Genomic DNA, 11,385 nt, shown 5'->3' with positions numbered 1-11,385 from the left:
AGGGTGTGTTTGATTGAACATGGAAAATGTGTGAGAAAGTTGTTTTCCAAGGAAAATGTGATTTTCTGTGTATCTGATTGGCATTTCTCATGGAAAATGGATCACCCCAAAGGTTGGATTTCATTTTCCTGCCTATACCTATGGAACAATGAAATCCACCCTAAATTAAAATCCTTTTCAAGGACATCGTGTTGTTGCCACTTCTCCGCCTCTGGTGCCACTTCCCCGACCAATTCCTCATTATGCAAGAAGTCTCTATCTCACATGCAGATTTTCAATGTTCTTCTCTCTCATTTCCAAGATATCTCATCTTCAACCTCTCCGTCTCCAGATATCATAATTAACACCAGAACTCAATTTCTACTGGTATAAGATCTTCTCAATTATTAGAGTTTCAATGATTTCATTATCTTTTGAGGAAACGAAGCCGGAGTCTGCAGATTTCAATCTTCCTCAAGAAATTGAGGATTACATCAAATAATCGATCGAATACTCCCCAAGTCTCCCCATCCCTTCTTCTTCCCCTTTGATTTTTTTTTCCGTGCATTTTTCAGATGCTATCAAACTTTCCACCCTACCTTTTTCCTACCTCGGATACATTTTCCCATGGATTTCAAATTCCATGGAAATTGATCAATATAACTAACAAATCTAAGAAAAATATCCTTAGAAAAATTTATCGACAAAAATTGTAAATTGAACTACATGAAGCTCCACAAACTATAACAAAGGAAATATTACCATCCAAAGGTAACTTACAAGGTAATTTGTGCACATAATCATCGCCACCCTCTGCGCTTGACTTCACCAATCCATAAATCCTTGCAACTCTTCATGACTAGCTAGCCTTTTTGGAAGACTATAATCACTGAAGACTAATTAAAATACATATTTTAGGTACAAATTCAGAAAGGAAGAAAATTGGAACCAAAACTTTCTAAGCTCCTATACAAGTAAACATAGTAGAGAGTGGGTAAGCTTACAGACTAAATAAGCTCCCTCAGTTCACATGAATATGCATACATAAAGATGCCTATGCCAACAACATAGGCAATTAATCTTGGTAGTGATTAATCCACTTTCCTGCCAACACTCCATTTCACAATAGGTAATTGCCATATATTAAAACCCGTGGCAAAAGCCTTGACGCGGATTCGATCTTGATGGTTAGTTGGTGTTGCGAGAAAATGCAGCGATCAACTTGTCCTTGATTAGCTGCTCGGATACTTGAGACTTGACCACAAATGAGTGGAACACAATATCATTGATTGTGGAAAATTTTGACTCCACCACAGTGATTTGTTCCTCTTTGAATGCTCGGATAACTTTCGATAATGGGTGGGTATCCAATGGGCAGCTTACTTGTACAATAACCTCATCATGAACAGCCTTGACGTCGATACTTGCATCTCTTGATGGGTTGGTAAACTTCTCTTTCTCTGACTCCATGTCCTTAAGCTTCTTTTGAAGCTTGGTAATGTAATTGATGGCATCTTCGAGTAATGAGGCTTTGTCCATCTTGGAGATGTTTGGCACCACAGCTCTTAATGCATAGAAACGTTTGTTAAGCTTCTCCCGCCTTTGCCGCTCGGCCTCAACATGGTTGACGGGTTCCTCTCTTCCATTCCCAGGCTTCCGGCCCCTCTTCCTGGGCCTCCCCTCGTCAGCCAGCCTTGACTGATCTTCCTTGCACGAGTGCTCTGATTCAACAGTACTTGTTTGGGCAATCACGGAGTCCCTTGAAGTCGTTTCCCCTGAGAAATCAAGTTGCCTCAACAGCTGCTCATGTTGCTGACGTTGATTTGGCCGTTGGTCCTCCCTAAGCCCGTTTGTAGGATCAACTGATGGATGTGCGGTGTCCATGTCATTGATGATCCCCAAAATATTGTTACCAAACTTCTGTTGATTGTTAACTGAAGTTTGAGGAGTGTAAAATTCTTTAGTCGTCTGGGGCTTTGCACCATGGGTCAGAGGCCAACCCAAACAATGAAGACTTTTCCGATTGTTTGCAACTTTTTCCACAATGAGCTTCTCATCAAGATAAGATTGACTTGGGTTCATAACCTGCCCAAAAATCGTCGGGTATTCGTCTCGTTGGCCTCTGAGCCCGAAACTTGAGACATGGGCATTTTCATTTTTCTTTTCATCCATTACTGGCAAGACTGTTATTGAGAACATAGACCTTATCATCTCCAATACATCCAGACTTTTGGGTATGGATCTCACCGAACCCAATTCAACAACCCCAGTATCAATGGGTACGAAAATCACAGTTTGGATACCAGCAGATCTCGCAAGGGGCGATCTTACACAGTAATCATATGGTAATTTCAGGGCATTAGAGAACCAAATGTGTTTCCCAGAATTGAAAGCCTTACCAGGGGCGCCTTCTCCCATAGGAAAGGAGAAATACATTGATGCAAGGAAGAACATCTCTGTGTCTGTGACCCGGTCCAATCCAAATGCGTAATTCTCCTTTTCGGATCCACCAAAGTAGGTGTGAAGCTTCTGAAGGACACTCTTCCTCATCTTCTGTTGGGTTTCATCCTCGGATCGGATATTGAGTGGCCGAGTAGCTTTGAATTCCTCCCATTCTTTGGGCTCTCTACAACACCCATCTCCCCAAGCCAGAACCAAATCCCCAAACTTTGACCTTGAAATTTGCCAAAATATCGAGTAATTCCAGCTAAAATTCGAAGTGTCGGGCATCTCAACAAGCTTTGAAAGCTTGTTTTGTAAGTTAGGATCGCTCCCAACCGTCATAAACAATTCTTCTAAAGACGTGGTGCTTGTAGTCAAGAAATCGAAAGCCCGACTACCCAAAACTGCCACAACCATGGCCTTATCCTCCTCATTCCAAAACCCACCACCCATTCTGGTTTCCATCTTCATCTTCACACGCACACACAAACACAACAAAAACGAAAACCTTCAATTTTGAGACCTACATAAACACAAAAGAAAATTTAAACACAAACACAACCAAAAAAGAAAACCTTAAATTTTGAAATCCACACAAACACAAAAGAAAATTTAAACACAAACACAACAGAAAAGAAAACCTCAAATTTTGAAACCCACACAAACACAACCAAAAAGAAAACCTTAAATTGTGAAACCCACACAAACCAAACCAAAAACCCAGACAAATTTTTTTAAAGAACAACCCAAATCACTCCTACCCATCACCCAAAACTTCAAACCCATATCCCAAAACCAACATTTTCATAAAAATAAAAATAAAAATAAAAAACCGATATGAAAAATCAATGAAGATCCCCACACCCCGCTACATGTTCATGAAGGTTTTCTCTGTTCTAATCTACCTCCTTCACTCTAGATGCAGAAAACACCCATAATAATACCAAATATATATATATAAGTTTGTTATTTAAATTTCTGAATAATATCGAACATACACACCTATACAATTTGAGAGCAAGATTCAAATATTACCACAAAGTTCACAGTTTCTATTTAGACTGAATCAATGGTCGAATTCCGCATGTGTAGAGAGATTTTCGCCGAAAAAGCAGGGGCCATTAAGGATCAAAGCTACGAATCCTTAAAAAATTTCTCGTTCTTTGCGTGTTTTTTCTTGAATTGTGAAATGTGAACTCTCTCTCTCTCTCTACACGCGCGCGCGCGCAAAAGCAAACTCTTAACAATCTCACGAGTCAATAGTTAGGTTAAAAGTGAACTATGGTTAATTAAGAGAGACACTATTGCCACACCAGTTCCTATGTAAATTCCCAAAGAATTGCACACAGTTGGTGCGGGAATAGTAACTCTCTTTATTAATGGTTTGAAGTGAACTAGGGTTAGAGCGGATTCTAGACAAAGTACACACGTGACGAAACCTTACGTCTTAATACGAACACGTGGGTGTGAATCCAGATATTGCCACGTGGAACAATGACTCTTGTCCATTTAAATGAACTTGTGTTTATCATGGCAACGTGAATAGCTCAAGTGGGGGAAAAGCATTTGGTCAAAGTGTCAATTGAAGTTCACTGGCCCGCTCATCCCACCTGCCCACCTCCAAAAACAATGTTTTGCATGATAAAATTACCATTTTTCAAACTAAAAATTATGTTGAAAAAGCATGAATTTAATCTTTTTATAAAATCTAGAAGGATGGAAAATAAAATAAATTATTTGTGATGGTAAATTCTTGATGGAGATGGCTCACAAACTTGAGAAACACTTTCTTTACTAATTTAGTAAGGGCGCGTGTGGATTGACTTTTCTAAGTACTTCTGGCTCCTGCAAGGAGTCAGAAGCACTTTAAGAGTGTTTGGAAAAATGACTCCTGGAGAGAAGTATTTCTCAATTTGGAGTCGTTTTAGTGCTCTTCCACGAAGTACTGCTGCAATTACTTCTCAAAAGTGTGTTTGCAGGGAGCACTAAATGTCGTCAAAACTGTGGTTCATATGACAAAAATATCATTGCCCAATGTCTATATTCCAACCACTGTCCACGACATGTTCTTAAAACCAAAACAAAAAACCCTCTAAGGGTTTTGACCTCTTCGATTAGCCGCAACAGCTCCTCCTCCTTGTTGTCATGCCATAGCAGCAACTTCTCCTCCTCATTGTCACGCTGCAACAACTCCTCTTCGTCGTCATGTTGCAGCAGCTCTTCCTCCTCGACACGCTTCAACAGTAGCTCCTCCTCGTCGTCACGTCGCATCAGCATCAGCAAACTTCTTCGATCAACATCAACAAAATCCTAACTTATTTCCCCAAAATTAAAACAAAACCCTAACCTAAAACCATCTTCTTGAATAACAGATTTCTTGCAATTCAGATAAACCTTGGATTTGGCAGCAACTTCAGCACTATAGTCAATTTTTTTATTTCAATAACTATCTCTCTTTCATCTTAGTTTGTGTAAAGGTAATTCATCGACCTGATCGACAAAAAATTATGTTCTGTTTTTTATTTTTTGTTTTTTTTTTGTTTTGTTTTTTGTTTTTTGTTTTTTGTTTTTTGTTTTTTTGTTGTGTCTTCTTCTTTATTTGAGTTTATGATTTTTCAGATTTCAGTTGTAAGCTTCACAAGTGATCATTATTTGCTTTTAATTTATTAGAGTATATATTAGTGATTGTTTAGTTTGTGGGGTTAGGTTGAAATCTATTTCTTAGAAGATTTCAAGTCTGAAACAAGAAGCTTAATTCACATTAGATCATAGAAGTGCTGATGTATATGACTTTTTGTTGCTTATTAAATTGAAATCTATTCTGAATGAATGATAAGTTTGAAATTTTGTTGTATTTTTTGTTCATCACATTTATACCTTTTTGTTTTTTTTACCAACAACAATGAAATTCATTCTATTGAGTGAGGCCAAGGTTCGGAACCCCTGTTTGAAGCATAATCACTCGTGGACTTTGCCACCTTATAAGCTAACACTTTCTTTCCTTTCTATATAAAATCAAAATTTGTACTCCTGTTTTTTAAGCCCATAAGTATGTTGGAAGATCCAACAGCATATGAGTTGTCATGCTTGATATGATATCAGATCATTGTCAACAAAAATCACTATTTTTAAACATTATAACCATCAAGATTAAGTATTCCAAATTTTCATATGATTTAGATCAAATTTTCTAATGATATTAGAAATGTCAAAATGGATTGTATTTAATCATAATGTTATAATGTTTTTATCGAATAAAAACAGTTTACTCTTATGGAGCATAATATAATGTTAAAAACAATAATTGTTTCATATAAGGGCATTCTGATCATTTCAATAGAATGTAGAATAGCTCTCAAACATAAAACTCTGCCAGAAGTACTTCTCAAAACCTGCATTCAAACACAAAACTCTGTCAGAACTACTCCAGACAATACTTCTTGGAGTACTTATGTTCTAAGTACTTCTGGCTGTTGTATCCATACAGGCCCTAAGATTTCAAATCTTACAAAGGTAGTTAAGCTCGAATGCATTTTCAATTTGGCAATCCAACACCACAGTCCTGTAAATTTCATAAAAAAACTCAAATCCAAATGAATTCATTTTTTTCGTGCCTTTTATTATTTATTTTTAAGTACATAAAATTTTGTCCTCTATATCCATGTGGCATTGAATCATGTTTTAGGATGCCACAAGGTGAGTTCAACGACTCTTAGTCAAGTAAGGTTAGATATGTGGTTTGTGGGGTATTGCATATACTTGAGGGATTTGGGCGAGATATGATGTTTAAAGAGGTCAGTTGTCTTGCCCTTACTAATCGAGCCTATAGAGTCCAACACTCCCATCATCAGGAAAAAAAAAAGTTAGATTTACTGTACAAACTTCTACTTTGTAAAATAGAAGTTAAAAGAGTAAGGAGAAGGCTCGAAAGAATGTGGATTGAGATAGTGAAAATTGGATATGAAAACATTTTTGATAATAGAATATGTGGCTCAGGCCTAATTTAAATTTTTTTCCTTTATGTTTTGTTTTTTCCTATCCGAAGGATTTTATCTTTTATTTCAATTTATTTTACTTTTTATTTAATTTTTTGGGTGGTGGGTAATATCGACACCTCTAATGCCAGAATAATATATACATAAAGAAAAAAAGGGCAATAAATAATGAACCTCAATCTTGATATTAGATTTCCCATAAAGCCTTTTGGAATTTTTAACAAAATATTTTTTGTGATGTTTTTATTGAAGTTGGTCTTTATGAAATTTATAGATTTGCTTACATTAGTCCCAGTATTAGGTTTATAACAACTCAAAAGAGTCCATTATTATATTTTAAAAGACAATCAACGTAATTGACATGAATCGAAACCTTGAAGACAATGTAATGAGATGTATCCTGGCATATTAGATACCATTCTCATGCACATTGTCGAAATTACGATAATACTTGCAGTCAATGAGAAAGGAGAGATTTGGAGAAGTTTTTAATATGAGAAAGATGGGAGAGAAAGAGACTAATAGAAGATCTTAAATGAGAAAGAGTGAAGTAATGATAAGGATTATCTCTTGTTTTAAACTATGTTTTGTTAAGATGCAAGACTATTATAGTTAAAATAGGTGTATAAAAGTAAGATGCAAGTTAGCCTAGTTGGTAAAGTCTATGGATACCGAAGTCTTGAGTTCAATTTCTTTCATCGCTAAGTCGCTAGTCTCATTAAATATAGACTTATGTTACCCAGTTCGAACATCAAAAATTTTACCGATAAAAAAAAGAGTAAAATGCAAGGGTATTTTTATAATTTTATTAAATTATAAAAATAAAAAAAATTACTGTAGATTTTGATAAAGCTACTTGCTGGATCAACCTAAAAACTCATACAAGTTAACATGGATGTTTGGTATCATTTTTTTTTTTTTTAATAAGATAAAGTTTTATTGAAATAAGGACAATAAGTCCTCAGAAAAATACAACGAAGAAAAATTACTCAAACTCAGAACAAACTAAATCCCACCTAACATAAAATCCTCAAAGAACAAACTCCTACACTCCTTAAATTGCTTACACAAAAAAAAAACATATCAAGAATGTTGAAGATCAACGCTAGAGAAATCGACTCCTTTCCTTTGAATGTGTGCTCATTCCTTTCTTTACAAAGACTCCAACAAATGGCAAATGGGTCATTCTTAAGAAGTGTCCTTTCTCTACCAGAACAATTTGGGAATCGCCAGTAAATTAGTAGGGAAGAAATCGAAAAAAGATGACACCAAGCCAGATTAAAATACGGATAAAGTAAATTACAATGCAAGAGGATATGCAACCCAAGGACTCAATAATGAATCTCGATAGGATTATCAAAGCAGATCCTTATTGGATCAGTGTTCATCAAAACCCAAAAGCTGGATCCCAATCCGAAGGCACCGAATCAAAGTGGGCTGGAATTTGGGTCTAATCCATATCCATTGACAGCTCTAATGTCTATTGAGGGTCACAAGCCCATACCATTGATATTAACAACTTGCATTCAATGAACTTTGTATGTAAATTGTGCCCTAGTGTTTTAAAATAACAAAAAATAGAGAATCTAACATGAATTGCAAAGACCAACAAATTCTTGGGCATTGGGCCGCGTTTAATATGTCGTTTTCCTCTAATATATTAAGCAGATTATGTCCTTTATCCTATACTATTGCCTTGGATCAGAACCAAAAATATCCTCAAATTGATGCTGTCTAACGGTCTAATTGGACAAATAAGTCATTCAAATTTTCAAACAAGAGGAAATTTTCCTTCCAAAACCACCCTTTTGTCTTGTTCTCCCTTTGAAACTGTGTTGCTTGTGATCCCCATCACTTAAATATGACACAAAGTCTCTCCCCTTTGTACAAAAGAAATCTGTGATGGGAAATTGTTCTCTTAAAGGATTGGCTGAGAACTTTGATGATCCGATCCGTATAATGTTGGATTCTGGTGAGATAATGGAGTTCCAAGGTCCTATAAAAGTTTGGAAAATCGTCGACGATTTTCCAGGCTATGGTGTTTTCCGTAGGGGCCGTTTATCGTCCCCTTTGTTCCCCAATGAACAACTTTTTAATGGTCAAGTGTATTATCTTCTTCCTCTAGACATGGAGAGAGTAGTTGCAAGGAAATCCGATGTAGAATTGGCGAATGAAGTTAGCCCATCGAGGATGTCGTCTGAGATGGAACCCGATCTCACGATGAAGTTACAAGAACCAGCGCTTGAAGTTTTGCCATCGGTCGGGGATGGTATATGGAGAGTGAAAATGGTGATCGATACTAAACAATTAGAGGAAATATTATCGGAACAGGTAAATACAGAGGCCTTGATTGAGAAGATGAGATCTGTTGCGGGATCAACAAGTGTGACACCGAGACGAACAAAGGTATCTCAGGGTATGAGTTGGAGGCCAACCCTTTCTAATGTATTCAAGGTGTTCCCTGGGGATCGCTAGTAGTGTTTCGTGTGCCAAGTGACCGGCTTCTTATTATGGGAGATGTCAACATCGTTGGCCTCGTGATGTATACAGGCGGGGGTCCAAGATGATCGCGGTGTGTAGATCTTGATGGACTAAGATCTACCGTCCCATACTTGAGTGTAGTGTAGTGTGTGTGTGTGTGTGTGATTTATACAAGGCAGTTGCCTCATTTGAGTATGTCATAGGCCCTGCTTGGTATGCTTTAAAAAGCAATCATGCAGATCTTTGCAGTTTTAGCTGTTTGTAGGTGCAAATGTGTTTGGTGAATTTTTAAATTTCACTTTTCTTCCTCTTTAGAGCATTTCTTAGGACACAGTGTAAACATGTCAACTAATTCACCAAATAAATTCTATAACAGAAAATTCCAAGAACAAATGCCTATATCAGCTAAATTTCCTTGTAGATTCTCAAATATCGTAAATTCAAACATGAAAAAATGGAAAATAATGAGAATTTCTTATTTAATTAGTAGAAACAAAGTTACTTCAAAAGCAAGAGTGTTAGTTTCCTCTTCTATAAGGAATTTGATTTTAACTAATGATATTCTGATGCTCTTTTTTCAAACACCCCCCAAACGCTCTCTGACCTAGTAGTTACAGAACCATAAATCTTTTTTCTTGTGTATCCTAAAGTAAAGAATCTACGGTTCTGTGATGGGGGCATCTAAAAAAAGAATCTCAGATTATCATGACTCTTTGATTTTTCATAGGCTGATTTTCAATCCTCGGTTACTAATTATATTATCGTCATCAAATTCTTATTCTAAAGATTATGTTCCTCCATTTCACGTTGTCCAGAATCACATATTTTATTGTTAAAAGTATGTCATCTTATATTATTAAAAACTCGAAGGTGGCATGTGCAAACACCAATGTATCAAAAGGGCTTATTTGTAATTTAAAATATAAAAGTAAAATAGAAAAAAAAAAAAAAAAGAAAAAAGAAAGAAGATACTTTTATAATTTTGACAACTAAGCAATGTAATTCAAGGGATTTGGGTGGCAATTTTCTAGGTTGTTACTAAAACAACCTTTATTTTATTAAATTTAAATATAAAAGTGGGAGCATTTATGACCTCTCAAATTTTAGTGTCAAACCTCTTGTAGTCTACCTTCTCTCATTGTAATAGTAAAGATGTGTCGAAGTATCATTTTAATCTTTCTCAACTAATAAAGATCGTCATTAGGTATTTAGTAACCATGCTTAGGAAATAATTTTGGGGGTCTAGAAGTGGAAATGATCGATTAATAATAATGACTGAATTTTCTACACTAGATTGTGTATGATTTGTCAAAAATGTTGAGGCTGATGTCACGTGATAGAAATGGGGAGACATGGTTGTTATCAAAGAGTGGGCTGAAAACATGTCTCTATCAACAATGGAGAAGATACATCGAGATAAAATGGTCAAAATGCATTTTGTATGGAATAATCATGTGGATGGTATTTTTGTAATTTCAAAAAGGGAACAAAATGGGTCATACATTTGATGAAGGAAATTGTTTCTGACAAATACAAGAAGCCAAGATTCAATACTTTCCATAGTTTGAAATTCAATTTTAAGTTTGGGAGCCATGTGGAATATCGGTAGCCGTCCAATTTCAAAACCTTGGATCAAGTTAAAAAAATTATTTAGCAAAACAACTCATAGTAAGACTCAAATCTTTACTAAATTAGTTAGGAAAATATTTTTCAAAAAATCAATAGTGGGTATGAGCTGTTTCGAGTTTTCATTTGTTTTCAACGGCTCGTTTTTTTAGGATGCTAGAATCCCCAACTACTCTCTAAACATGTCTATGGTTTCCACCAAAGAAGTAAAGTTTAAAAGACCAATTTGATTTTGCAATATTGGCGCGGGAGAACAGGGAAATATCTCAATAAAATTTATTAAAATCTAGTAAATGTAGACCATGAAGAGATATGATACTATTTTATCTACATATGAGATTTTATTATTAAATAGTTAAGCATGTTTTTTAATGAATTTAGTAATTTAGTGCTGACGGGGTAAGAATCTATTAAAATTTACATTACTAGGCACCTCAATAAAATTTATTAAAAGTCTAATAAATGTAGACCATTGAAGAGATACGATACTATTTTATCTACATATGAGATTTTATTATTATATAGTTAAGCCTATTTTTTAATGAGTACAATAACTAAGTGTTGGTGGGATGAGAATCAATTGAAATAACAACTCAATTTTAATAAATTCAAAAAATTATTGGTTGTAATATGTTTAAGAAAGTTACATTACTAGTCTAAACTTATACAATGATATAAAATTATGGGAAAGATCGATGAAATAAAATTTTGATGCATGACGAGAGGCAAGAAGATGAAATAAGGCTAGAGAGAATTTGGTTTGGGATTTAAATTAAAATAAGACTATATTAAAAGTTTAGAGTAAACTCGAAAAGATTTTGTTGTATAGTTTAATTATAGCATTGCAATTATGGTTAGGGTT

At 35.4% G+C, this 11,385-nt stretch overlaps 1 protein-coding gene and 1 pseudogene across 5 annotated transcripts; one reads left to right on the top strand and one right to left on the bottom strand.

Moving 5' to 3' along the window:
• Window positions 1–685: 685 nt before the first annotated feature.
• LOC147393868 (transcription factor MTB1 pseudogene) lies at window positions 686–4,414 on the bottom strand (annotated as a pseudogene). Of its 4 annotated transcripts, none has more exons than XR_015181991.1 (2): window positions 3,424–4,414; window positions 686–2,944 (listed from the first exon to the last, which is right to left on the bottom strand). The product of XR_015181991.1 is annotated as a transcription factor MTB1 pseudogene, transcript variant X2 (transcript). The 4 variants fall into 4 exon arrangements; XR_015181993.1 differs by having other exon boundaries at window positions 686–2,892; XR_015181992.1 differs by having other exon boundaries at window positions 686–2,892; window positions 3,457–4,414.
• Window positions 4,415–8,212: 3,798 nt separating this feature from the next.
• LOC147393867 (uncharacterized) lies at window positions 8,213–9,287 on the top strand. The gene has a single exon (XM_086456594.1). The coding sequence runs from the start codon at window positions 8,319–8,321 to the stop codon at window positions 8,889–8,891; it is 573 nt and encodes a 190-aa protein (XP_086312720.1). The 5' UTR covers window positions 8,213–8,318; the 3' UTR covers window positions 8,892–9,287.
• The last annotated feature ends 2,098 nt before the right edge of the window (window positions 9,288–11,385 follow it).

This window comes from Akebia trifoliata, chromosome 10 (genome assembly GCF_017979445.1).
Source record: "Akebia trifoliata isolate Shusen 1 chromosome 10, ASM1797944v1, whole genome shotgun sequence".
Classification (NCBI taxonomy): Eukaryota; Viridiplantae; Streptophyta; class Magnoliopsida; order Ranunculales; family Lardizabalaceae; genus Akebia; species Akebia trifoliata.
This window is presented reverse-complemented; position numbering and strand designations above follow the sequence as displayed.

Excerpts from the sequence above, each read along its gene's own strand:
- LOC147393867 (XM_086456594.1), top strand. The coding sequence starts at position 8,319 with ATGGGAAATTGTTCTCTTAAAGGATTGGCTGAGAACTTTGATGATCCG.